The sequence below is a fragment of the Peromyscus eremicus genome, chromosome 18 (genome assembly GCF_949786415.1).
Source record: "Peromyscus eremicus chromosome 18, PerEre_H2_v1, whole genome shotgun sequence".
NCBI lineage: Eukaryota > Metazoa > Chordata > Mammalia > Rodentia > Cricetidae > Peromyscus > Peromyscus eremicus.
The window spans coordinates 8614149-8641014 of NC_081434.1; the positions used below are offsets into that span (position 1 = coordinate 8614149).

The 26866-nt window shown below is 44.2% G+C and overlaps 1 protein-coding gene across 1 annotated transcript in view; it reads left to right on the forward strand.

The window, feature by feature from the left end:
• Positions 1-1348: 1348 nt before the first annotated feature.
• Positions 1349-26866, forward strand: part of Lemd3 (LEM domain containing 3) — a 50356-nt gene continuing 24838 nt past the window's right edge. Inside the window, exons 1-2 of the mRNA XM_059245788.1 lie at positions 1349-1417; positions 1883-3656. Of these exons, the coding sequence (XP_059101771.1) occupies positions 1349-1417; positions 1883-3656 (1843 nt within the window). The remainder of the gene's footprint in view (positions 1418-1882; positions 3657-26866) is intronic.

Genomic DNA, 26866 nt, shown 5'->3' on the forward strand with positions numbered 1-26866 from the left:
AGATGCGTGTCTCCTAGGTGATGTTCACATCCAGTCAGGTTGACATCGTTAGCCATCACAGACAACCTGGAATTCAGACCTGAGCCAACAGAGTGGAGAATGAATGAATGTTGAACTAAGATGAAAACAGAAAATAAAATATCCAGTTTTATGCAACACCAAAGCCCCCAGGTGAACCACTTTGGTCTACTGAGGCCCAGTAAGTTTGTGATCATTTCATTTCCCACTCCAAAACTTAAGGTAATAAACTTGGGTCATTATAAGTACTATGAGATAGTGTCAGATAACTCTTGTAAGTGCTTAACAGTCATAAACTCAGGGCCATTTGTGACATTTAAAGTCTCAGTGAAAAAGAAAAAAGGGAAGTGGTCTTTCATAGGAAAGCTTTGTTTTGAAGACAAAGCAAGATTTCCTAGAAATCAAGAATTGAGGTTAATGGCTTTTTTTTTTTTTTTTTTTTTTTTTCTGATGTAGGATGCTGGGTATTGAAAAGCTAGTATCTAGTCTTTTGACTAAACTATTCTGTATAGATGTTTTTATGTTATAGGGTAAAGCAATTCAGATAAAAAAAAAACTATTGTAATGTTTCATACATAGTCCTAGGATTGCCTACTAGCTTCTAGGGCTTAAGTACTCAAAAAAATATTACTTAATGCCAGGATTTAAGAAAAGGGAAGCACTCTTTAATAAAATTGTTTCTTTGGGGGACAGTTTATCGACTTTGCCAGGCATCTTTCCTGCGTCCCAAATTTTAATCTCAAATTCTATTATAGCGTGTGGCTCACTACCTCATTCAACAAATGTGTCCTGTGTTTCTAGGGTTGAAAACGATAGACCCCAAGTTCCTCTGTACATGGAGCTTACCCGCAAAGGGGGCAATAGCGTAATTTCAAAATAAATCTATATTAATTATGCTTGGGTAGGTGCTGGGAGAGCAGGAGAATGGTGAGCTTGTCTTTCTTCAGCCGAAATGTATCGGATGATAGACTCTTTCATTTCCCCATGACTTTTGAAAGGTCATCATCCTACTTAGAAAACAAACAAACACCTAAATAAATAAATAAATAAATAAACCGAACAAAGTTAATACTAAAGAGCAGCTATGACTTTGGAAAACTTGTACTGTGAACGATCTCTTCCGTTTCTTCCAAGAGAAGTCTCTGAAAAGGCACCGAGAGAAAAGTCACTTTAAAAAAAAGAAAAGACACGGAAAGCCACACTGAAAAGGGAACCTAGCTAGAGTCAGACATCCCAACCGCTAAGGCAGGGAAGAGGGGGGAAAATCTCTCAGATCTCGACTCTCGGGTGTCCTGGGCAGCGGGGATCCGAACCCCTGCCAAGCGTCGCCATGAACTTCAGGGCGGATGTCCTTTCCACGCCCGCTGCCCCGGTGGCGGGAGCCCCGGGGTGGGGTGGGGTGGGGTGGAGTGGATGAGGGGTGGGAGGGAGAGGGGGAAGAGGTCAAGGTGTGGGCTGCGGAAAGTGGCGACCGGGGGCGCGGGGCGGTGACAGGGACGGCCGCCGCCGCCGCCGCCGCCACCGGGGGCCGGGGTGGGGTGGGGTGGCGGGGACACGCGGGCGGGCGTCCACGCCGGGGCCCGTGCGAGCCGCCCACCCGCGCGCCGGCCGGCCGGCTCAGGTGGCGCTTTCCCGCTCAGGTGAGCTCCTCCCGCGCCTCCCATTGGCCGAGGCGGCCGTGGCGCTGGCAAAGGGGCGACGCAGCCCGGGTCTAGTTCAGGGTCTAGGGCGGCGCGTCACTTCCGGTAGCGCGGAGCTTGTAAAACACCCTGGAGAGAAAATGGCGGCGGCGGCGGCTTCAGCGGCGGCAGCAGCAGCAGCAGCGGCAGCGGCAGCGGCGGCGGCGCCTCCGTCGCAATCGCAGCCGCAGCCACAGCAGCCACCGCAGCAGCCGCAGCCGCTTTCCGACGAAGAGCTTTTCCATCAGCTCCGCCGGTACGGCTTGTCTCCGGGCCCGGTGACGGAGAGCACCCGGCCGGTCTACCTCAAGAAGCTGAAGAAGCTTCGCGAGGAAGAGCAGCCGCCGCCGCCGTTGCAACCACAGCCGCCGCTGCAACCACAGCAGCCGCTGCAACCGCAGCAGCCGCAGCACCGGGCGGGGGGCCGCGGCCACAAGACGCGGAACAGTAATAACAATAACACGGCCGCCGCTGCCGCCGCCGCCGCCGCCACGGTCGCGGGCTCGGCGGCGGCGGCGGCGGCGGCGGCGGGGATGGGACTCCGGCCGGGCTCGGGGGACCTCTCGTACTTACGGACCCCGGCGGGCCTCGGGCGGCTGTCGGCCTCGGGGCCGGAGAGTTCCGGGGCCGCGGCGGCGGCAGCGGCGGCGGCCGTCGTCCCCAAAGTGCTGCTGGGCTTCAGCTCGGACGAGTCGGACGTGGAGGCCAGTCCCCGGGAGCAGGCCGGCGGCGGCGGCGGCGGCAGCGGCGGCTCGCGGAGGGACCGGGCTGCGCTCCACCACCGCGCCGGGCTCCGAGCGGCCCCGGCGCCCCTGGCCTCGGGCGAGGGGACCCACGGCCACTCGGGCGAGCGGAGGAAGCCCCACTCGTGGTGGGGGACGCGGAGGCCCGGCGTCCCCGAACCGTTGTCGTCGTCGTCGGGGAACGACGGTGCCGCTGCCGCTGCCGCCGCCGCCGCCGTCGCGGAGGACGGGGACCAGGACGGCGGCGGTGGTGGCGGCGGCGGCGGTGGCGGCGGCGGCGAGAGGGATCCCGAGGCCGACGAGCCGCGGTGGGCGAGCCGAGCGGTGAACGGCAGCCGGCTCCTGGCGTACAGCTGCAGGGAGCACTACTCGGACTCGGAGGAAGAGGACGACGAGGACGACGACGACGTGGTGGTCGGGGCCGCCGCCTCCTCCTCCTCCGGTGGCGTTGGTGGCGGCGGCGGCAGACAGGTATTAAAGGACGACTCCCTGGCCCGGCATCGACCCAGACGGAGCCATCATAGTAAGCCTTTCTCGGCGGCGGCGGCGGCGCTGACGGCTAAATCTGGCGGCAGCCGCCAGGAGACTCCGGTTCAGGGAGGGGGAGGACTCGCGATGAATGACAGGGCGGCGGCCGCGGCTGCTGCGGCTGCTGCTGCTGCGGCCGCCGCCGGCGGGAGTCTAGACAGGAGCCGAACCCTGGAGGAGGCGGCGGCGGCGGCGGCCGAGCCGGGGGGAGGGTGCGAGCCGGTGGACTCCAGCCCGGTTCCTCGGTACCGTGCGGGCGCCAAGAAGCTGGCCCCGCCGGGTCCTGACATGGACTCCTCCACCCTGGAGTCGCCCACGGGGTCCCTGCTCAAGACCAATAACCACATAGGCGGTGGCGCCTTCGGCGGCGTGGATCCCCCCAGCGTCTACCCCAACAGCCTCCCTCCCGGTGCCGCCGCCCCGACTGCACTCAGGATCAATCACGCCGCCAATCACACGGGCTCCAATCACACCTACCTGAAGCACGCGTACGGCAAGCCCAAGCTGTGCGAGCCCGAGGAGGAACTTCTCCAGCAGTTTAAACGGGAAGAGGTGTCCCCGACGGGGACTTTCAGTGCTCACTACTTGTCCATGTTTCTCCTGACCGCCGCCTGCCTGTTTTTCCTCATATTGGGACTGACTTACCTAGGAATGAGAGGGACGGGAGTCCCCGAGGATGGAGGTCTCAGTAAGTATTAAGTAATCCCGGAGGGCCCAGGTTATCAAAGGCAGCGAGCGGTGCTGCTGGTGGTGGTGACCTTTACCTGCAAGGAATGGGTGTAACAACGAAAATGCTACAGGATACACCACGCATCATCTTTCTTTTGAGAAGGAACAGGATTACCGGTGTCAGAGTGGTATCTTAGGACTGGTTTTTAAGTTTCTCTGCACGGTGTGGTGTTACATTCAAAACAGCTTATCGAAGAAGGAAATAGTACGGGGTAAAAGGCACTTGAGTGTCTTCATTTCTTTTTAGTTTTAAATAACTGCAGGATGTCATTTGCTCGTGAGGTTTGGAATATTACCATTTTTAAGCAGGGCCATACATGCGGTGTTTTCTTTTTTCAATGCGTTGTGATTGAAGAGCATGATGTACAGTTTGTTGAAGTTGTGGTACACGCAATATAGGTAGTTGTCTAATTTCTTTAAAGAGAATGTGTTGAGAAGGCAGCAGGGCGCACCTCTTAATTGACTTCTCAGTCCAAAGCCCCTCCCCTTCCACCCGTGAAGAAAGTCATGGTAACTTGGCACGTGGATCTTGGGGTCAGCTTTACTTGGCAAATGACTATAGGCAGGTGTGTGCATTCATTAAGCTAGAGTCTGTACTGAGTACTGAGTGATCAAGACAACAGTAATAGGTCAAACCATTCAGAGAAGATAACCGTTGTGTGTTGCGTGAAGACACAAGGATGAAGTCATTGGGGTGTGCCATTTCAGATTGCATGGTCAGAGGGGTACTGTTGGAGGTAGACATAACGTGGGACAAAACAACCCAAAAAGGAGCATTGTAGAGAGGGCCATCTGGCCAGGGATGGCCAGAAGGGAAAGGACTTGAATGGGGCCAGAGACTTGCTGGAGGTTCCTGTGGTTGGAACTTCCTGTTCCTCATGTGGAAAACCATGCGAATATTGACTAGGATGAGGTTTATTAAGATTGGACATAAATTAGTGGATAATGGACTGTTATGTTTCTTCCCATTTCCCCTGAAGATTTTCTCCTAATGTGGATTTACAGTACCATGATTTGTATTTATAAAGCTGGCTTACTATATAGCTTATTTCAGAATAATGGGATGGATGCAGTTAGCGGAGTCAGTAGTGGGAGCTTTGATTTCTGTATAACCAAGTCCAAGGTAATAAATACATAAATGACCACAATATTGTTTAATTACAGGCTTGCAAGAGCAGCCCTTGCTTTAATTGGCTCTCTGGGAGCAAAAGTGATGTACTGTGTCCTGCCTTAAATATTTGAGAGGGAAACACTAGCACTCTGGGAGTCAGACTCTGAAGTTAAATGACATTACGTGACAGTGGTACCTGCTTTTGCATGTTTGTTTTTCTGACCCTGTGTCATTTGTCTGGCCGTTGTCTGAACCCCAAGTGCTCTACATGGAGTGTCTTACCCAGTCTTCCCAACAGCTCTCAGAGGAAGGGGTTGTCTGTATCTATTATCTAAGAGTAGAAACATCTGCCAGCTTTGTAGTTGTGAGGGTCGAATGAGATGGTATTTAGAGGTTCAGATGACATTTGCCGTATTTTTGGCAAATTACAGTTTACATGTGAGAAGTAGTTACTAATGTAAGTTATGTTGACTGCGTTTTTTAATCTGTTAACATTTAACATCATTAATTCTGTTAGACACACCTTGGAGCCGTTGATGCAGAGGTTGACTCACAGTCTGAGGAATCACTTTGGTACTTGACATACTGTGAACCAGGGTAGAGAGAAGTGCCTGCTAGGTCTGCTAGTCTGCTCACCTAATGCAATGGCATTATGGTTTTCAGAGTGACTGTTTTCACTCCTTATGTTCTGAATCTTTTGTCATATTTTAATGTTTAGCCAAAGCGTTCATTGGTCAAATAGTATGTTTAAGTTTTACTTTAAGCAATAATTTCACCAGAAGATTGTACGGTTATATGTGACCGTAAGCTTTTATTAGTTACCATTTAAATTACATAATGTATAATGGTCTTTTAAATTTTTTTTTTTTTAAGTACAAAGTTCTTAAGTATTTTGGTCTTTGCAATTTTTTCATTAGTATCTTAATGAAACTACTTTTACTCATTACTGAATTTGCTTTCATGTCTGTAGAGTTAGGTGTCAGCTAAGATGAGCTAAGCTTTACCAATTCCAAGGTTAGCATTTTAACTAAGCTGCTATCAGAACAGCTCACACGTTAGCCTTCAATAAGACTGTCCTACAGATGAGTGAATCATGACAGCTCACTAAAAGAAAAGAGAGAACAGAATAGATTGCCTATTGTAGACTCGTGGTTATTATTTAAAAATCATTCTTCAACTACAAAAGACATGATTTTTGTAAACAATTTGAAGAGAGATGAAGGACAAGATGAGTATAATTATATATCCCCTCTTCCTAATTTCATACCCATTCCTGGTCATTTATCACAGCAACAGTAGCTCCTTCCAGAACTTTGTTCATACTTTCCATGTAAATTTAGGTGGGTTGATTTTCATCCAGATTGTGTGTGTAAGTTGTACTGTAAGTGCCTACCAGGCCGTTAGCTTTTAAACCAAGTTGAGGGTTGAACAGTATGTGGTTATGTGGCAGATGAGATTGCCTTCAGAGCCGACATCCCAGAGAGAAAGATGGACAAGTGAAAATAAGAATTTATTATTACGTTAGCCCAAGGAAATGCTGGTGTCTTTAGGTATGTGGAGGCGGGGTGGGAGTATGTAATCCTGCGTACAGGGAGGCAGGCCTCTCTGAGGAGGTGACACATGACCCAGGATCAGAATGGCCTGGAGGGTTAGCCATCGACAAGAGGAGCACTCTGGCAGATAGAGCAGGTTGAAGGGGCAGGAAGAGTGGCCAGTGTGGCTGGGGCTGTGAACGTGAGGGCACCGGCACATGGTGCAGTCAGTTTGGGCATGGGTGAAGTCTTCACGCAAGAGTCTGAATTTTAAGTGACATCATTCTGTATGTGTTAAGCAACTTGTATTTTCATTTACCATTATATCATAGGTGTCTTTTCCATGTCCTGATTTAAGTGTAAAGATATATTTTAAACATTTCTCTCATCACAGGTCCTTTTCTTATCCTGTAAAGTGCTAAAATCTGTGCTATCCTAAAAATGTTCATTTCTATATTCTACTCTAGCTGCTGCTCTCTTCTCAGCCAAGACGTTCATTCTTTCCTTCTCTGCTCATCATTTAAGTTTTGTCTGCCTCTTCCCCCCCCCACACACACGCGATTCTCCTGTCGCCCGTCAGCGGGTCACCAGTTACCTAGCTTCCAGTTCGCTTCCTTGGGTCACTCAGGGCACTGCCAGCTCCCTTGGATGTCCATTCCTACAAACCTGCACATGGCCGCCACTGTCCGCCAGTTTTCGTCCTGGCACCTGCCTCTGCTGTCATAGGTTTTCTGTGGAATTTCATCTTCGGTGCCGTCTGTCCATTATACACCCCTAGGGTGTTTGATCCGTTCTCACCCGGGAATGACCTCTCACTCTGTATTCTCTCATAACTGTCTCTTCCGAAGGCTGGACTTAACTGTGTGGTTATTGCATGTCTTCCGAATGTCCCAAGAACCAGCACCGTCTGGCATTACCTGTCCTGTCCCCTTGCTTTTGCCCCTCTTCTGTTTTGATAATGGTGCTTCCATACATACCTACCCAGAGCTCGAGAGAGAACTTGGTTTTGCTTGGTTCCTTCCTTCTCTTCATCTTCTTTCCTGATCGATTTGGATGTCTAGTAACTCTAGCCTCCATGCATCTTTCAAATCTTTGTTGTTGTGATTGTTGTTTGGTTTTTTTGAGACAAGGTTTGTCAGCGTAGCCCTGGCTGTCCTGAAACTCTGTAGCCCAGGCTGGCCTTGAACTCACAGAGATCCACCTGGCTCTGCCTCCCGAGTGCTGAGATTAAAGGCGTGCACCAGCCCCGCCCGGCTCACTCTTTGTGTCTATCACTTCTGCTTTTAGGTTAGTTTGGCCTGAACTCATGATAACCTCAGAGCCCCTGCATCTCGGTAGTGCCCTTCCAGTGTTTCCCTGCAGAGCAGTATTTCTAAAGCATGCATGCGCCTAGTCTCTCCCTACAAGTTACTCGGTGACTTTCTCTTCCTTACTGGCCGAAGTGAAATTTGGCTAACCTGTCCCGAGGTTACACTCGTCCTTTCTACTGCCTTCATTTCCTCCTAGTCATTGAGTGTGTAATGGCATTTTGTGTCTTTGGACATATTATTCCCTTCCTTGGGAATAGTTTCTTTTCCTCTCTACTGTTTATTCTTGAAAGTGTGCTTTGTGAACACTTCATCCTGTTTATCCAAGTTTGGACCAGTACTTTGTGCCCAAATAAGAGCTTCTGCGTCCTTCACAGCATTTGTTACACTATATGATGTGTGAGTCTACCATGGCAGGTAGATTATACTCCTTCAGTTAATCTTCCTGTAGGTCAGGTACAGGCTTTATTATTCAGTTTTAGGTTTGAATTTCAGTTCTCTCTCTGTTCTGTGACTTTACTAGAAATATACTTGTCTCATGTTAAAAAATGAGAGTGTTTGATAATGTATGTCAGATGTTTAGTGTTATTAAAGAGGATAGAAATCGCTGTAGTATCCTTGGGCCACAAATTTGTGACCCAGTCAGTGTTGAATAAATGATCACATATAAAGTACCCAGCACAGGCCCTCTGTATGTGTAGGTTTGACAGCCGTAGATTTAACCAAAAATATTTGACAGAAATTATCATCTAAACATGTACTTTGTTGTTGCCTAAACAGTACGGTACAATGACTGTTTATATAGCAATTAACATAAATTTATGTGATAATTGTATTTATGTATTTTGTGTGTATATATATTATATAAACATGTACTTTGTTATTGCCTAACAGTATGGTACAGTGTTTATATAGCAATTGACATAAATTTATGTCATGATTTATATTCAATTATTTATGTAGTAGTCTGCATTAAAAGTATTGTAGAGATGATCTAGAGTACAGAAGTGAATGAATGGAAGCTATATATAAATACTATGCCATTTTACATGACAATTTTCAGTGTAGGAGCCCCAGTCTTCATTTGAACTGAACTACTGTAAATCTACACTGATGAGCACGTTGTGTATCAGTTATTAGTTACTCCCATAAGAGTGTATAAAAGTAACCCATCCCCACAGAAATTTGGACTACATCAAGTTCAGGCCGTTGTTAAGAAACAGGTAATTATGTGACGAGTACCATGCTTTAATAAATGGGGGAGAATTCACTGTATCAGTGGAAATATCAGAATCCTGAAGTCCAAGTTTGGCCAAGGTCAGTAGGTTAAGCAGTGGGAGCCCATGGAGGGCTTAGAGCAGAGAGCTGCCACGGTGAGGTGACATTGTTTCTCCGGTAGTGGAGTGACAAGTTAGAGTAACAGAGACAAGGGGCTGGATGTTAGGAAACTTAGGTAATTGGGGATTGACTAGGGCTTAAGAGAATTGTTTTGAAGAAAGAAATCTGCTTGTTGATTGTTCTTGATTTTCTGTATTCAGAATCAGAATTTGTGACCCTGAGTCTGAGGGACTTAGGAAGATTGACACCATAGAGAAGGGGTAGAGATGCAGAGGAGGGCTCTTGTTTGGGAGAAAGGTGGTGTGGAGAAAATGCCTTTATTTAGGAGTGTCTTTTGAGTTCAGTGGAACTGCCCTGTGGGTGACTGTAGAAACACTGGGATAAAGCTAGAGACATATGGGCAAGGACTGTTTCACAAAGTTGATTACTTGGTAAGAAAACAATCTTTTTAGACCTCCTAAGAATATTCCTGTAAATCACAGATGTTTGGATATACCAGTTTGATGATTTTAGAAATTAAAAATCTGCTCTGTGAGAATGTCTGTCTTTTGAAAATTATCTGTAGAATAATTTAAAATTAGAAGTCATCAGTGAGAACTTGTTTATACTCACGGAAGTAAGTGGTTTGAGGAAACACTGGCGGAGAGAACTTGTGTGTAAAAATTGGCACTTTGACTTGCTAGCTTTTGAACTAAAGATAAGTTAGGTACTGTAATCCTCAGCATCCTCATTGTGAAGTAGACCAAAGTGGGGATAACAAGGAAAGCATGTAAAGTAAAGCTTGGTATGTGGCCGTAGTAATCACAGCATTAACCCTGTGTGTGCTGTGTTTCAGACAAAACCCTCATTAATCCTCATGGAGCTGCTTCCCTGCTGTAGAGATGGACAGACAGCGGAAGGTTAAGGAACTTGCTCAGGGTCATGCAGCAGTCCTGTATGGACAGGATAGTCAACATGCTAGATTGCCTTTATGTATGTAAGGACATAAGTATTCAGTCCATCTTTTCTGTGACTGTTAGCCAGAAAACTATGAAGAGTTGTGGGTGGGTTAAACAGATTTTTGTGTGCAATCCCAGAACTGCTAAAAATGATCTCTCAACTGTTAGGGATTATGTGGGACCACTTACTCTCACCTAAGATTAATTCATAGATATGTGGGGAAGAGGTGTCTGCTATAACACAAACTGTAGTACTTAATAGATAAAGCTATAATAAGATTTCTAACTTTCGAAATACTTATGCAGTTATAAAACTGGTGGGAAAGTAGTGGTCTTATCATATAGATTACCAGTATCAAACTAATTGTTTTCTAGGGTTTATCTTTAAGTGATAGAGTTTTAGATACATAGCATATGTGGTTTTCCTTTTTAACTAAACTTCGTGTTGTCCATTTATTTTTATGTTTGTCTTCATGGATAGGAAATGTTCTACATCAACGGTTCTCAACCTGAGAGTCACATGTCAGATATCCTGCATAGCAGATATTTATATTACAGTTCATAACAGTAGCAAATGTTATGAAGTAGGAATGAAATAATTTTATGGCTGGGGGTTATAACAACACAAAGAACTGTATTAGAGAGTCGCAGCATTAGGAAGGTTGAGAACCACTGGTCTACATTGTTGATATACACCTTAAAAATTAGATGCTTTTATGAATCCTCAGAGTTGTGAGGACTTTGGGTTTGGTTACTATGCAACAATGTTTGGATTTGTATATTGTAATTTTTGAAACATAACTTTAAAAAACAGTTTCTGCACATTTGAGTGCCTTATGGTAAAGCTCACCACAACATGCACTCTGTATAAAGGTGGAGTTGGATAATTCCACTGCTAAGTGTTAGTGTGGCTTGATCATTCCTTCAACCTGTTTTTGGTACCACAGTTTCTCAAGTGAGAATTGCATCTATACATCACACAATTTTAATGTGGATATTATTTCATGCAAGTTTTTAGAAGTAAGTTTTTTTGAAGAAACATGGAGAATAAATGTGCCCCAAATGAAAATGTTATAAATCTGAACATTTACTGCTAAGTTCAAGATGTTCTAGAAGTATTCTTATGCTTATGATAAAATGTCTTGTTTTTTTAATTATCATTTCACTTGTCCCTTTTAGAATTTAAGTTTAGTTGATAAGAGGGAACATTAAGAACTGTGTGTGGACGATTTAGTTTTTATGAGAGTAGTTGCTGCTATGCTGTGAGAAACTGGGACGCAGAAGAAATGAGGAGTGCATGTGTGGGTGAGGGTCCTGCAGCTGAGTGTTAGCGAGGCCCTGCAGCTGCAGCCCGACCGAGCTGCTGCCTCCTGCCTCACTGTCAGGTAGCCGTGGTCGCTGGGGCTCAGCGGCTGCCAGTGTCTGGGTAAGGAAGTTACTCAGAACCCTGGAGCCTTGCTGCTTATATCTGTCAGTTGAAAGCACAGTCAAGTAAGCCTGTGTCCAGCCAGTGACTTTTCTAGGAATTTTACATAAGTGATTTAGAGAAACTTGAGGTTATGAAACTATACTTCTGATATTGTAAGGTAGAGTTCTCCTGCTATAGTAGTATAACTTAAGACACACTTGTTGAGCTCAGTAAGTAATGAAAAATTGGTTAAATTTATAGTCCTTGATACTTTTAAACTTGTCTCTTATACTGTCTGAGTAGATAAAAGGGAGCTATGGTTTCATATCACCTAATTAATGCCTTCCTTATTTCCCAGACTGAAGAACCTTTTATTTTTATAGTTACATTATTGTGATACATCATAAAATACAACCAGCAGCTAGATTTTAACGGTGCTGACCACAAGAAGGTAGATTTGCAAGTCAGAGAGATGGTACATTAATGTAAAATGCAGAACTGAATTTGAGGCAGAAAATAGATTTAAAAATGTAGGTGGGTGTTTTACTCAGATTCTTTAAAGGAACAGAACTAATAGAATGTACCTTTTGAAAAGGAATTATCCGATTGGCTCACATGACAGTGGCTGGGTAGTCCAACAGTAGCTGTTTTCATGCTAGGAAGGCCGAGGACCGGCAGCTGCTCAGTCCTCAGAGCTCAGTGCCTCCCTCAGCAGTCCCAGCCTGGCACTGAAGGCCTGGAGGCCACCCGAGCTGCTGCTGTGCAGTCTGGCTGGAAGGCCTACGATGCTGCAGTCCCTGGTAAGCAGAGGACGGTAGCAACCGCAGCGGCAGCATGATCGATGCATTCACCAGCAAGGAGCAAGGCAGCCAGGCAAAGCAGCACTTTTCCCTCTCTTTATATCTAGGCTGCAACCTAAGGTGCTGCCTGCCCACTTTAGGGGAGGATCGTCCTCCCTACTTCTCCTTCCTGGAAATGCCCTCCTAGACATGGCGCAGTTGGATCTTAGGGGAAGCGTCTGCTACTGTTAGCTGAGGAATAGTACCAAACAAGTGTTTGCTTCTTAGATGCTCTTCTGATAAAGCAGGATGAGTTTTCTTATACCAAAGTGGGAAGGTGAAGTTTGTCCCAATGCATACACAGTCCTAAGTTAGAAGGAATTTAAAGTGCATTAATATCTCCAGTCTCCTAGATAATTTGTATGAGACATATAATGACAGTTTCATTCCATTTTGAATTTGAAATATCAATGTTGTGATTTATTTGACCAGAATCATTCAGTAGAAATATAAGTAATATATTCAGTCAAAACTTTTTAGTAGCCACATTAAGGTATAAAAGGAAATGGGTAAACTGAATACTAGTAATTAACTTTACTTAATCTAGTATAGCTAGAAAGTCACTTTTGACATAACCAGTGTAGAAGTTGCTGATGAAATATTTTATGTGCTTTTTTGGTGTGTACTAGGATTCAAAATCAGGGAGTCTTACACATAGTATAACTCAACAGACTAGTGACATTTCCAGGGTTCAGTAGACACATGTGGTTAGGAGATCTAGACTTCCCTGAGCTACATTATTGGTTTAATTAGATCTCATGATTACTAATTCTGGGATGATTACAATGTGCCATGCACTTGGTTCTATATAATCTTACAGTTAGTCTTTCTAGTAATATGATGTAGGTCTTGTTATCAATTTACAGATACAAATAATGACATACAGAGTTCTTTGCTAAGTGGGGTCTGCAACTCTTCTGATCTTAAAACCCTTGTTCTGTTTTCTATGCTGCACTAGTTTAGAACAGAGACAGCGCAGGCGGGTGAGTGGTATTCCGTACTGCCTGTGCTGTTTTGACTCATTCTAGTACTTGACTTTATTGCTCCTTGTACTAAGTAAGGCACCGAATGCCTCTTGGCTTCACGTACCAGTGCTACTCCCACCCGCTCTCATATTATTGGGGATAGTCCTCTATGCTTACGTTACCATTTCCAGTTTAAATTGCTTTCTATTCCTCTTGAAACGAGACATAGGAATGAGACGTGGCCTTTCCAGGCGGACTCATAACTAGTGAGAGGAGGGAGAAGTCAACTCTTGTTGGAAAAGAGAAAACTAATGACCAGTGAGGCTTGTGTCGGGTAAAGGGTTAACTTGGTCAGTATAAAAGAGAAAGACTTCTGGAAGCTGTCACTCATCATGTTGAGTTATAGACATTTTATATCGTTTTGTAGTGTAGTATGTAGCAGCCTCTTGTACAAAAAGGAAAAACAGGCAACCTCTCCTTTTTGCACTGGTCAAAAATCATGAATTATGTGTAAGGCATCTTTAACTTGGAGTTCCCACTTTACCATGTGGCGGTGACTACAGCTTAGCAGTAGAGCATTTGCCTTGGGTCTGAGGTCCGAGGTCAGTCTCAGCACGCCAAACAAAGTGGGAACGGATAGCGGTATTCTTCTGGTTATAGGATCACAGCTTGCTCCCTTTTTTCTTTTTCGTTCTTTCTCCCTTTGCTTCTTGTGTGTTTGTTTGATGTGTATCTGTGTACCACATGCATGCCTGCTGCCCAAGAGGCATGGGATCCCCTGGAACTAGAAATGAGATGTTCACGAGCCACTTTTAGGGGCTGAGAATTAAACCCAGGTCCTCTGCAGGAGCAACAAGTGTTCTAACTGCTGAGCCAACTCTCATTCTTTCCTAAAGCAAACACCTATGTTGTTTAATAATTTTTGTTAGTTTCTATAGAGATTTAAAATAGACGCCGAGTTTCATCACTTACTGCTTAGTTATGAAACTGTAGTATGAGTCCTAGAGGAAAATAAATAAAAATATGTGAGCATGCTATTTGAATTTAAATGTTTTAAAACTAGAGTATAATAGGGTGTACAGTTTGGTAAAAAGCAAGCGTATCACTTCAAGTGGAAGATTCTAGTCTTCTAGCTAGAGCAGATATATGTGAATATAGTAAATAGCTTGTTTTATACTTTACAGGACTCTTCATAGATGTTCTTACACAGTTAACTCTAGCCGTCTGTTACAAAGGTTCTGTGCCCACCCCATTTATATATGAGGATTGTGGTTCTTGAGAGGAAAGGATAGAGCTGAGGAATAAAAGCTTCTAAAGTTAAAATCATTTTTGCCGCATAGACCATCTTGGATTTTGAAGGAGTTTCAGAGTTGTACGCTGCTTTTTGCAGAGGAGAAATTTGGGAGGACTTTGTTTATCCAAGTCTCTTCAGGTGTAAGGACAGCTGTAAGAAACTGAGGCTTCAGCCGGGCAGTGGTGGCATCTTTAATCCCAGCACTCGGGAGGCAGAGGCACGTGGATCTCTGTGAGTTCAAGGCCAGCCTGGTCTACAGAGGGAGATCTAGGACCGGGGGGGGGGGGGGGGGGAGGGAGAGAGGGAGGAGAGAGAGAAGGAAGAATGCGCCCCCTGAAAAACAAAAGAAACTGAGGGTTTTACTTTAACTGTGGATTTGTAATTATAAACATTTAATGATGACTTTGTTCAAGGGGCCCTAGGTCTATGTATGTATGTATGTATGCCTCTGTCTCTTGAGTACTAAAATGTTTAGCTTTTGCTTGCATTATTTAGTTCTTAAAGCTAACAGCTGAGGGGTCCACGATGGGCATGCCACAGACACCTGCTACCTCCAGCCTTACTCGAGAAACTTCTCTTTGCAGTGAATGCTAAGATTCTTGGCTGTTCAAAAAGGGACAGGAAATGTTCAGCCTTAAGCAGCTCACCTCTGCCATCCCCTTGGAATGTCACAGAGGAGGGATGGAGAGCAGTAAGAGTCAGGAGGTGGAGAGAAGGGCATGGGGCGGCGACTCAGGCATGAACTCACAGCAGCTGCTCTTGCTTCACTGTCCTGCACGAGAGTGGACCTGAAAATAGTCCGGGGATGGGGGTGGGGTGGGTGTGGGGGCTGGGGAAGAGCTCAGGAAAACCCTCTCCCTCCTTCTCAACTGTGGGCTCCCGAATGATTCGGAGGAGAGTCCTGTCTTCTTCAGGGGGTACCCACAGGCGAGCCCACCAGGCTCCACTGGCTAGTTCCATACCCATGTTTACAGAGACCACCCTGGTTGAACTCAGGGGGTCACAAAACACAACAAGAGGCCTGGAAAAGACCCGGTGGGGAGGCTTGACAGGAGTGGTAGGGAGCTAAGAGAGGATGGAACTGAGAGTAATCAATGGATTTCATGGACGAAATTGCTGAGGAACAAATGCGGTTACCCCAAAGTCCAGTGCAACAAAACCCCCAGCAGCTGTATCCTATCGTCGTTCTTGTTCTTTAGATGAGGAAAAGAATCTTTGGAAGGTTAGGAGACTCTCTGAGCTGTATATGTGGCGGAACCAAGGCTTGAGTACAGATGATCATACCAGGTTTCTTTATCCTGTGACATAGGGGGGTTTTAGTGATGGGCATCCCATAGTGGACGGTGTAAAGGGACAGAAACTAAATTAGTTTTAATTCCAGGATTTTAAGGTTGTTTGCTTAGACTTTAGAGAATAAAGTATTAGCCATTTTGATTTGTTCAGAGTATCGTTATGCAGCTGGCAAGTTCAGTTCTTGTGTGTGGTGGTTCCATGAAGTTAAGCTCTGGAAATCAGAGCATAAAGCAGAGACTGAACATGGTCAGAAATGCAGAAATGCAGTTGAAAACTCCTTAGATGTGGAGGCTCCATATGGTCTCAAAAAGGCCACTTTTTCCTTTCAATGCTAGATTAGGTTCTTCTAATACCCAAGGAAGCTTTACAACAGTTGGACTTACTTCACCATTAAGGTCACATCTGGAATCTGAGGTATTCCATAAAAGCTCTGTGGGAATAAAAGGAGCTGAAGGAATAACACAGTGCTAAAAAGCTCCACAGAGTAAAGTTTACTTGAACAAAGAACAATTCATGAGTTGGGTGGTATTCAGAACCCGAAGAGACTTGGGGAGCTTCAGTCTACACAGAAGTCAAGACCAGCCTGGGCAATGCTGTCTTTTATTTTTATTTCATTTTTTTCTTTTTCTTATGTGGTAAATCCCACTCATCCCTTGCCTGGTGTATAAGAAGGCAATTGACTTAAAATAATATATTTTTATTTATTCTTTGAGAATTTTATACATGCTTATGATGTGTCTTGATCATATCCACCCCAATCCTTTCTCCCTGTCTCAATTTTATGTCTAGTCTTCCTTTTCTTCATTTTCTTCTCAATTTTTCTTTTCCCCTTCACTGTCCTCCCTGCTGAGTCCAGTTAGTATTGCCCATATGCTCATGGGTCTAGTTCAGTCACTGGAACATGAGCAACCTACCAGGGACCACACCCCTGAAGAAAACTGACTCCTCCTAGCTGTCCTCAACTGCCAGTAGCTCTTCAGCTAGGGGTGGGCCTTTGTGAGCACTTCGTCCACATGGTCCATGCTGTGGTGTTGACTGCTTTGATCTTGTGCGTATCTTACACAGACAACCACAGCTGCTGAGAGTTCATGAGCCTAACAGCCCAGCTATGTCCAGAAGACACTGCAGCAGTCCTCCCAAACTGTGGTCTCTTACAGTCTTTCTGCTCCTTATTCCGTGATATTCCCATAGCACCGATGCGGGTGGAGCAATAAAAAGGTGTCATTTATGGTTGAGCATGCTACAGACAATTATAGGCCGAGTTTTATAAGGCTGTCCTTTGGAGCATGAGTAACTAACTTCATCAGTAGCTACATCTCCCACTTTCTTTCCACTAGAAGCCCTCAACTGCCTGAGCTCCCCTGGTCAGGTGGGGCCATGAGTCCCTCCTCCACTGATAGCGGATGTTGATGTGCTCATCCTGTACAGGCCCTCTGTAGGCAACTGCAGTTACTGTGAGTTGTTCATGAGTGCCCTAGCCAGTCAGCTCTAAGATGGTTCTTCATGGCTTTTCTCCCCAGTCATCCAGCTCTTAGATTCTTCCCACACTTCTTGCCTGTTCCCTGAGTCTTAGAGGAGGTAATAAGGGCATCCCATCTAAAGCTAAGCTCTCAACAGCCACTCTCAGCACCTTGACCAGCCATGATTCTCTGAATTAGCTGGCAGCCATTGCAAAAAGACGTTTCTTTGATCCAGGTTGAGGGCACCATGAGAAGTAGGTTCATTTCTAGGGCCTTGACCTCCCTGGTCATGGAAATTTGACCAAGAACTTTCTCCTGCACGTGGACCTCAGATCCCATCAGAAGTCAGTTGGTTGCTCCCCTAACAGCCATACCACCAATGCACCAGTGAGCACCCTTGCCTGGCGGGTTGGTAATGTGTGCACAGTGCAGAGCCCAGAGCAATCCTTGTTTAGTTTGTTTTTTCCTCCAGCTGCCTGCATGTAGCAACTTCAGGCACTCTGAAGACTAGCCAGCAGGGGTGAAGCTTCCCATTCAGTTCCAGCCTGCTTTATCTAGATTCTGCAACCAAGGTGTGGGGTGTCTTTAGCAGTAGGGTCTTATCATCCCACTCCGTTGGGCAACCATGGGCAGTGGCCATAATCTGTCTAGTTTTGAGGGTCTCTGTTGCCTTGCTAGCCAACAACACAGGGAGCTGTCCTACAGCAGGCACTGAGATTTTCATTTAATAACCCATGGCTTCAGGATTAGCATTATCCACCCATGCATGGTATATCTTTTCAGTCTTTGAAAAATCGTATGTTTAATTAATGTATAAAGTAGTGAGTTTCTATGTGACTGTGGCCTTAATTTTTGTTAACTCCCTCCATGTACTCCATTCTCTCCACCTTTCGCCTTATTCCTGTTAAAAACTTGCAACACTCAGTTATCCCCTCTTTCTGTTCCATGTCACATGCATTCTACCATCCCTGTTCCCAGGACCTCTTATTCACATCCACTGCGGTCCCTTTGTCACTTTCAGGTCTAGACATTTCAAGTTAAAACTAACAATTCCAAACTATCATCTACAGCTGAGAGAAAACGTGTCGGCATTTGACTTTCTGGGGTGGCTAGGTTACCTCAGTGCAGTATTTTCCAGTTCCAGCCATCTTCTTGCAAGTTTTATTTAATTTTTCTTTATAGCTGAGTAAAATTCCATTGTGTACATGTACCGCTTTTTCATTGTATTTCTCAGTTGATGAACATCTAGACTGGTTCCATTTTCTAGCTGTTGTGAGTAGAGCTTTGTTGTCAAAAACCTGGGCTACATAATATTTGGTTGAAATGTTCTTTCTACATTGTTAGATCTGACTTGCTGTTCTGTAGCAGATTTTATACCTGTGACACCTGTGTTCGTGACAGATGTTGATATGGGAACTCCTTATAATAATGTCTGGTTTGGGTATGAAGAGTAGTTTGTCTTCTGAAGGATAGTGTAGACAGTTGGGTGAACTCCTTATAATAATGTCTGGTTTGGGTATGAAGAGTAGTCTGTCTTCTGAAGGGTAGTGTAGACAGTTGAGTGAACTCCTTATAATAATGTCTGGTTTGGGTGTGAAGAGTAGTCCGTCTTCTGAAGGGTAGTGTAGACAGTTGGATGAACTCCTTATAATAATGTCTGGTTTGGGTGTGAAGAGTAGTCTGTCTTCTGAAGGATAGTGTAGACAGTTGGGTGAACTCCTTATAATAATGTCTGGTTTGGGTGTGAAGAGTAGTCTGTCTTCTGAAGGGTAGCATAGACAGTTGGTATAAATTCTTCAAATTTTTAGTAAGATTCCAGTAAACTCACCTAGGCCTGGTGTTTTCTGTTTTGGGAAGTTATTAATTACTGATTGAGTTTCATTTTATTTTCACTCATTCCTTTCCTGATGTGCTTCATTTCTTTAGATCCAAGTTCTGAACCTGAATCTTTCTTTTTTTAGACAGGGTTACTTCTCTGTGTAGCTTTGCGCCTTTCCTGGAACTCACTTGGTAGCCCAGGCTGGCCTCGAACTCACAGAGATCCTCCTGCCTCTGCCTCCGAGTGCTGGGATTAAAGGCGTGCACCACCACCGCCCAGCATATAGCTTTTTTTTTTTTTTTGGTTTTTTGAGACAGGGTTTCTGTGTAGTTTTGGCGCCTGTCTTGGATTTCACTCTGTAGACCAGGTTGGCCTTGAACTCACAGGATCCGCCTGGCTTTGCTTCCCGAGTGCTGGGATTAAAGGCGTGCGCCACCACTGCCGGCTCCTTTTTCTTTCCTCTAAAGGACTTTTAACATTTCGTGTAAGTCATTTTTTTCAGGGAAGAAATTCCGTCAAGTTCTGTTTTCCTTAGACAGTATGAACTCATTCATTCATTCATTGAGTGGGTCTGGCTGTTTATCTTAAGGTGTCATTAGACTGCCCAGGCTGATCTTGAACTCACTCGGGCAGGCATTGAATTTACAATCATCCTGCCGCAGCTTCCTGAGTGGCTGAGATTGAGGTCTGTGCCATCACTTCCCACTTACACATGGCCATTGACCTCTTCAGTTTTATGGAGAACCGTTTACCCTGTGATATCACTTCTGTTGTGGCAGTAAGAAGAGTTAAGTTTTTTGGTTTAACAGAGTAATAATCTCAAATTTTCTCATAGGTCAGACTAAAAGCAGATTTTTGATAGTATTAAACATCACCCATAAGTATTTCTTGTTTTCCTTTGTAAAATCGATTTTAAAGTAAAATGTTTCTTTGTACTTGTATTTCCTGTATAACATATGAAGGTCTCAAGCGAAGTTGAAGGAATCACTACTCATGTCCCATTGCCTAGTCCTACTGCTCACAGTTCTGTATTTGCTCTGTAAGAGCTCATCCTTGTTTTCTTTAGTTGCCTTCTGTTTTGTTTTGTTTTCTTATGTAATTTTTGTAGTAGATCCCAGACCTGAGCACAATCATAATGTGAAATTTATGAGTAATTTCAAATACAGTCCGTAACTAATTTTTATCTGTTATTTCTTTTAAAAAGAGAAAATCTTCCAGGCATAGTTTCCCTGTGGCCCCAAGGTGACTTTCAGTTTGTTAACCTGTACTGGGTGCGTGCCACCATGTCCAGGAATCTGTTTCTGTTTTGAGCAAACTCGTGACTTCCTGGTGATCATAAGGTTGAAATGGACCATAGTATTCTCTATCATGTATAGAGAATAAGAGCTAACCAAATTCAAACAGTGGAATTGGCCTTTTAAATCCTTGAGTACAGTTTTTCTGTTGTCTTTGTATTGTTAGGATTTGATCCTCATATTTAAGCATTCTTTATTTTATAAAATCACTATGAACTCTTATTTGGAAGACACGTGAGATTATTGCCTCTCTTAATTAACACAGAGACAAGTGGAAAACTTGTCCTGTGGACTATGTGAGCTGAGAATCTGTGCCCTTTCCCCTTGTGTCACGAATCAACTACTTTAGGTCTGTACCTTTGTATTCCAGGTCGGTAAATAGGCTGTAGGGTCATTTGTGACTAGAGTAAAGGTAGTGGAGTGGTCCGTGAAAGGAAGTCTTAGAGGGGTGGACTCTAAATGACCTCTGATGTAAGTATACGTTAACTGTCTGTGCTATGGACTGAGCATGTTTAATAGGGCCAAGAGTAATCGTCAAATTGTCAGGAAACAAATATGTAATTACTGTTGCAAAAGAATGTCCTGCCTTGTTCACTGTCCTTTTTTAGATCCATCTGCCTGACGGTGACATTCAGAAGTGCTTGCCACACAGGTGCAGTGTTCTTCAGCTGTTGGAAACATTCCCTCCTCTCCCCCTCCCTTTTACATATAGTCAGGCCATATAATCGCACTCACAGTAGAGATGGGATTTGCAGATTTGAATATCTCTCTATAGAAAGATACAACTCAGAGAGATAATGGTAATTTAGGTGGCTAACGGTACTGCTTAGATGAATGTTTCCTAGGACTCGCAGCTGGTGTCAGGTTACAGAGTTCCACAGCCATAAGTGGCTGCCTCCGAAAGGCAATAATCTCATGTGTCTGGAGTCATTGCTCTGCAGAACGAACCAGAGGAGGGAGGGCTTAGCTCTGCTCTCAAGTCCTCTAACTAAGCATAGCTGGCATAGAGCAGAGACTTGTTTGGTAACATCTTACGTTCAGAGATAAAGCTGGATGATGTATCACAATACTGAGTCCCTAAGTTACGGCTTCTAAAAACTGATGTCACGTGGTTAGTGCCAAGGGCAGTCCTGTGAACGAGGTGCTTTTGTCAGGGAGAGGGCTGTGTCGTCACAGGACACGCCACTGATAGGGTACACCTTCCTACATTGCAGGTAGAGAGCTCGGCATTGAGGAGAACTTGTTGGGAGGTGTTTTCCTCACCTAAGAGCCAACAGCATACCTCCAACAGCAGTCTCCCAGCCACATTTCTTGTTTTTAATGTGTCGTAGCATAAAGAGATTAAAGTTTAATAACTCAAAATCAGAAAGAGCTACAGGAAAATGCTCTTTGTAGTTTTTTTTTTTTTGTTTGTTTGTTTTTTTTGTTTTGTTTTTTTTGGTTGGTGTTTGGTTGGTTTTTGGTTTTTGGTTTTTCGAGACAAGAGTTTCTCTGTGTAGCTCTGGCTATCTTTGAACTCACCTTGTAGACCAGGCTGGCCTCAGACTCAGAGAACTGCCTGCCTCTGCTGGGATTAAAGGTGTGCACCACCACTGCCCAGCTATTCTTTGCTTTTTAAACAAAGTAAAAAATACTTGAGTTTTAGTAGTTTTTATATTGAGAAGTACATAGTTTTTGTAGTCAGATATAAATAGATTTTAATTTTTGTCTTGAATTCTGTTTACTAACATGTCTATCTCAAGGAAGTAGCCTAGCCTTTCATGGGTCAGTATCTCTGAACAGAATGTAGTAATACATTCTCTAAAACTGTGGTGTTGTATTAAATGAGGTACTTTTAAAGTATGTGTCAGCCAGATTATTCCTGGTACAAGAGCTCTACAGTGTGATTCCTTTTACTTGAGAGAGGCTTGTACAGTGTCAGCATGACTGGACCTTTGTGCTGTTAGTGAAGCTCTAATCTAGGAGACGGGCCTTCAACCTTAAGTTCGTCATGTCTGTAAGCACCAGTTTCTCCAGGATGTCAATATAGGAAGAGGGTTTTGTGGTCTTGTTGGGAAAGGAAGAAGCACCAAATAGTTAACTGTCTGGTTGTAAAGATATTGAGACTACCAGGGGGTCTGAGATGAGGACAGTCACAGTGAGTTACAGGACTTCCACACCTTCGTGTTGTGGCTGCAGACTGGACACTCAGGGTCTGAGATGAGGACAGTCACGGTGAGTTACAGGACTTCCACACCTTCGTGTTGTGGCTGCAGACTGGACACTCAGGGTCTGAGATGAGGACAGTCATGGTGAGTTACAGGACTTCCACACCTTCATGTTGTAGCTGCAGACTGGACACTCAGGGGGTCTGGGATGAGGAAAGTCACGGTGAGTTACAGGACTTCCACACCTTCGTGTTTTGGCTGCAGACTGGACACTCAGGGGGTCTGAGATGAGGAAAGTCACGGTGAGTTACAGGACTTCCACACCTTCGTGTTTTGGCTGCAGACTGGACACTCAAGGCAGAGAAAGAAAGGAGAGCAGAGTATGAAAATTACCAGAAGCAAATGTCTAGAGTTTTCCTGGGAAAAAACATCTTTTTGTGTTCTATAATTTGCTTTAATTGCAGATACATAGACTAGAAAATGTCAGTGCACAGCAAAGCTAATTGTGTTGATCAAGAAAACGCCGGAGGAAAGCACTCAGTATACCCTTGCTCTTTTCCAGGTTTGTGAGTAGATGTTTATTCACTATGCTTAGGACTCTTAGAATTACCCAGAAAGACTTGCTCCTTATTACATGAGCGAGATAAGAAATGCTTCTAGTTTTCTGAAGTTTCTGTCTTTGAGTAAATAAAAAATGTTTAAGACCTACTTGCTGACCCCTTAAATCATCTTACAACCCAACTTAAGTTTCTTATTACTTGCTGTCTGTTCCTCTGTAGAATATTCTGGCTGTCCTGGCTTCTTTCCCTCCCAGGAGTAACATACCAGACATGTGACTACTACCTTCCAGCCTTTGTGTACTTGGCCCTTCTTTCTGCGTCTGACCTTCAAATTTCAGATATTCCCATGGCGCACGGTCCTCAGGTGTCTATTGAGATGCAGGCTGAGGGTGGCATCCTCCGGTTATCTTACATAGAACAGCTTCTTTTCATCCCAGTCAAGATGCTGCTTCCATCCCCAGTACTTAGACCTACCTGGCTCGAATGTGGTTTTAGCATTTACTTGTTCGTTGTCTCTTAGAATCTGTAGAACCGAAGTCCACAAGGGCAGTGCGCTCCACTGTCAACTTGACCCAAGCCTAGACGTACCTGGGAAGAGGGAATCTCAATGAAGGGATTGCCTCTATCGGATTGTCCTGTAGGCATGTCTGTGGGCTCAGCTTCTTGCCTGCCCCTGGAGCGGTGCCATCCTCGGGTAGGTGGGCCTGGGCTGTGTATAAGAAAGGTAGCTTGAGGAAGCCAGGAAGCAGCGTTCCTTCCTTCATGATCTCGGCTTCCTAAACGATGGACTGTGACTTGTAAGCTAGATAAACCTCTCGATCAGGTTGCTTTAGTCTGTTTTCTCACAGCTACAGAGATTAAACTAGGGCACATATATTGATTTATTCAGTGCTCATATTTACATTGTCTAGCATGTAATATTCAAAGCACTTAGTAACCCACGTGGAGTCCTTTTGAAAGGTCATTAGTTTATTTGGTTAAGAATAGTACATACTCTGAAGTATACCAACTCATAGATGTGGTTATAATTTATTCCTGGTTAGGAATTAAGAGTCGTTGATTATGCATAACGTCCACAGATAACTGGTAAAGGAATTGTTTATTAAGGAATTATATTGAGGAGAACAGCTCACTAACACAGGATAAGGCAGATCCGTCGCAGAGTGCTGGAAGGCTGAGAGCTGCTCCTGCTCTGCTTCCCACTGCCTGAGTCAGTTTCCATTGTCCAAGAACGTGAGAGAGAGAGAAGGGGCCCCACGTACTGCTCTTCAGGATTTAAGCTAGCCAAGAGGCCACGCCCAAGGTCATAGGTGGAACAAATGCCCACTACAGGTTGATAAATGTTCAGCCTAAAAACTGGAAAAAGTTTACATTTAATGAAAGGTTTGACAAAACAATGTTTTGGAAATTGGTAACAGAAGTTTGGAGAAGGGAAATAAAAACATGTCTTGTTAAATTTATAAGCTAAAATTTAGTTCTTTGTGGCAAAATGTGATGGGAAAGTATTGGAAGATTTTGAGGATCAAAATTAAACATATTAGGAAATTGATTTGTAGTCATGAGTGCAGTTTAAAGGAAAGATAAGTCATTTAAGGATAGATACAAGAAGAGTTTGGTGTATCTGAAGTTTGAAATAACCTGAACCAGGAAGTAGAGAGGAAATGGCCAAACCAGGAGAATTTGAGAAAAAGCAGTGATGTGAAACTGTTGGGAGGCATAGAGTCGAAGGCAGGAAGTTTGGAGAGTGGCTTCATGGCTGGCTGCGCCCTCAGGATGACAGTGTGACTCTGGGGTACACATGGCTGGCTGTGCCCTCAGGATGGTAGTGTGACTCTGGGGTACACATGGCTGGCTGTGCCCTCAGGATGGTAGTGTGACCGTGCCAAGTGTGGCACGGTCACTGCTCTGGGGTACAACTGCGAACTGTAATTCATCCTGTTCTCCTAGAGAAGAGGACGCCAGCTAGTCCAGTGATAGAGTTCTACTGTCAGATACTCTTGAAATAGGGTCTTGTTTACAGTTAAATAGGTCACTATTGATAAGAAGGTTTGTGGGTTTAAACATGGTAATTCTTTTTCTCCTGAAAGACCTGACAGTTCCAATGAGGTGTATTGGTGTTTTAAAAATACTGAAATGGTTTGAGGGGAGAAAGATGTGTGAACATACCTCTTTCATGAGCTTGAGGACTTATTGTTAGTAATTGCTGTGCTTGGATAGAGTTTCCTTTTCAAACTTAACCACAAGGCTATATTTTACTCTACTCTTAATTCAATTTAGCATGTGTCAATTGTTGGCATAAAAACATTGATCTAAGGGCAGAAAGAGTCCCCCTGGCTTTCAGATGTGTTCGTTCTCAGTGTTAGTCTTGCAGCACAAATCTAGGCTGTAAAAGACAGCAGTAGTTTTCAACAGCCTGTTATCTGTTACCCCACCCTCCTGCCTTCCCAGTCCTCCTGACCCCTCCTCCCGCTTCCCTGTAATTTAACACTAGACTCTGACAGCGCGGAGTAGGTGTACCGGAGTAGCGTGTGTAGTGTGTAGTGTGTACCGTGTGGATGTAGTGGGGTGGGTTTAGCTTAGCCAGCAGGAAGCCTTTCCCAGCACTCACTGCTTGGCTCCATTCATACAAATGGGACGAACACCTGGTCACCTGGTTTCAGTTGAGAGGCTCCTGGAAGAGCAGCAGTCTGGTGACGTACCACTCCTGATTTACATGCAGTTCTGCTGTCACACACACACACACACACACACACATACACACACACACACACACACACACACACACACACACACACGCTGGTTCCCCATTGGATGGTGACAAAGAGCACTTTCATAACAAGTAAGTGGGAAAGTGCTATAGCAGGGCTTTCTTCAAAGACTTTAGAACTTGTCTTTTCAGGGCTGCGTTTTTTTTTGTTTTAAAACTTGTTTTTTTAGTATTACTTGACCAACTTATTTTAAGATTGACAAAACATTTTTGGTAGTGTATTAAGCTTTATTTCAAAGTGTTCAGATGTAACATTAAAATTTAATGCTACTTAAAAGTAGTTTTGCAACCCATGTGTTTTGATTTTTTAATTTAATATTTAAGATGTTACTTCTTTTTCCTACTCCTGTTTTGAGAACTTCTGGTTTTCTATCTTTCAAGAATACTTCTTTCCCACTGTCGACACCTTTTTTGTTGTATGGAGACAGACCATTTGGAAAATCTGGTCACAGCATGTACTCCCCCCCCATTGCTTTTTAATTACACCTTGTCAAAATGGTCTTGAACATGAACTTTCTTAGAATCAGGCAGTTCCTGGTTCCTATGGAACTTCCTGTTTTCTTGAATAAAAATAGAAAAGCATCTCAGAAGGGAAATCTGGTCAGTGTGAACGACTTTATGAGATCAGCTGGACTATATAAGCTGAATAAAATGTGTAAAAGTCTTCAAGTGTCTGTGAACTTTGAATATTTTTGTATAGAATAAAATAGGTGATATGGGAAGAAGTTCTGAGTAATTGTGAGAGATGGTATATATTTAGCATTGTAATCTGGCATTGTATTTTGGGGGAGATTTTAGGTAGAGAAAAATAATATACATGGAATTACTATATAAATTCCCTATATAATACTTGATTGTCCGATACTGACATTGAATTGTCATCTGCTTTGATGTGTCTGTTTTCTCCTTGCCATTTTTCTAGATGTTAGCGAAGAGTCAGAAGGTTTGTTTGTTTTCTTTTTTGGTAGATATTAGAAGTTCGAATCCCAATAGAACTACTTCGTGTTGAAGTAACAAGTTAAGTTAGAAACATGATATAGTTAGTAATGATAAATGGGTAGTAAATATTGAGACCCTAGTGGGTGATAGCTACGAC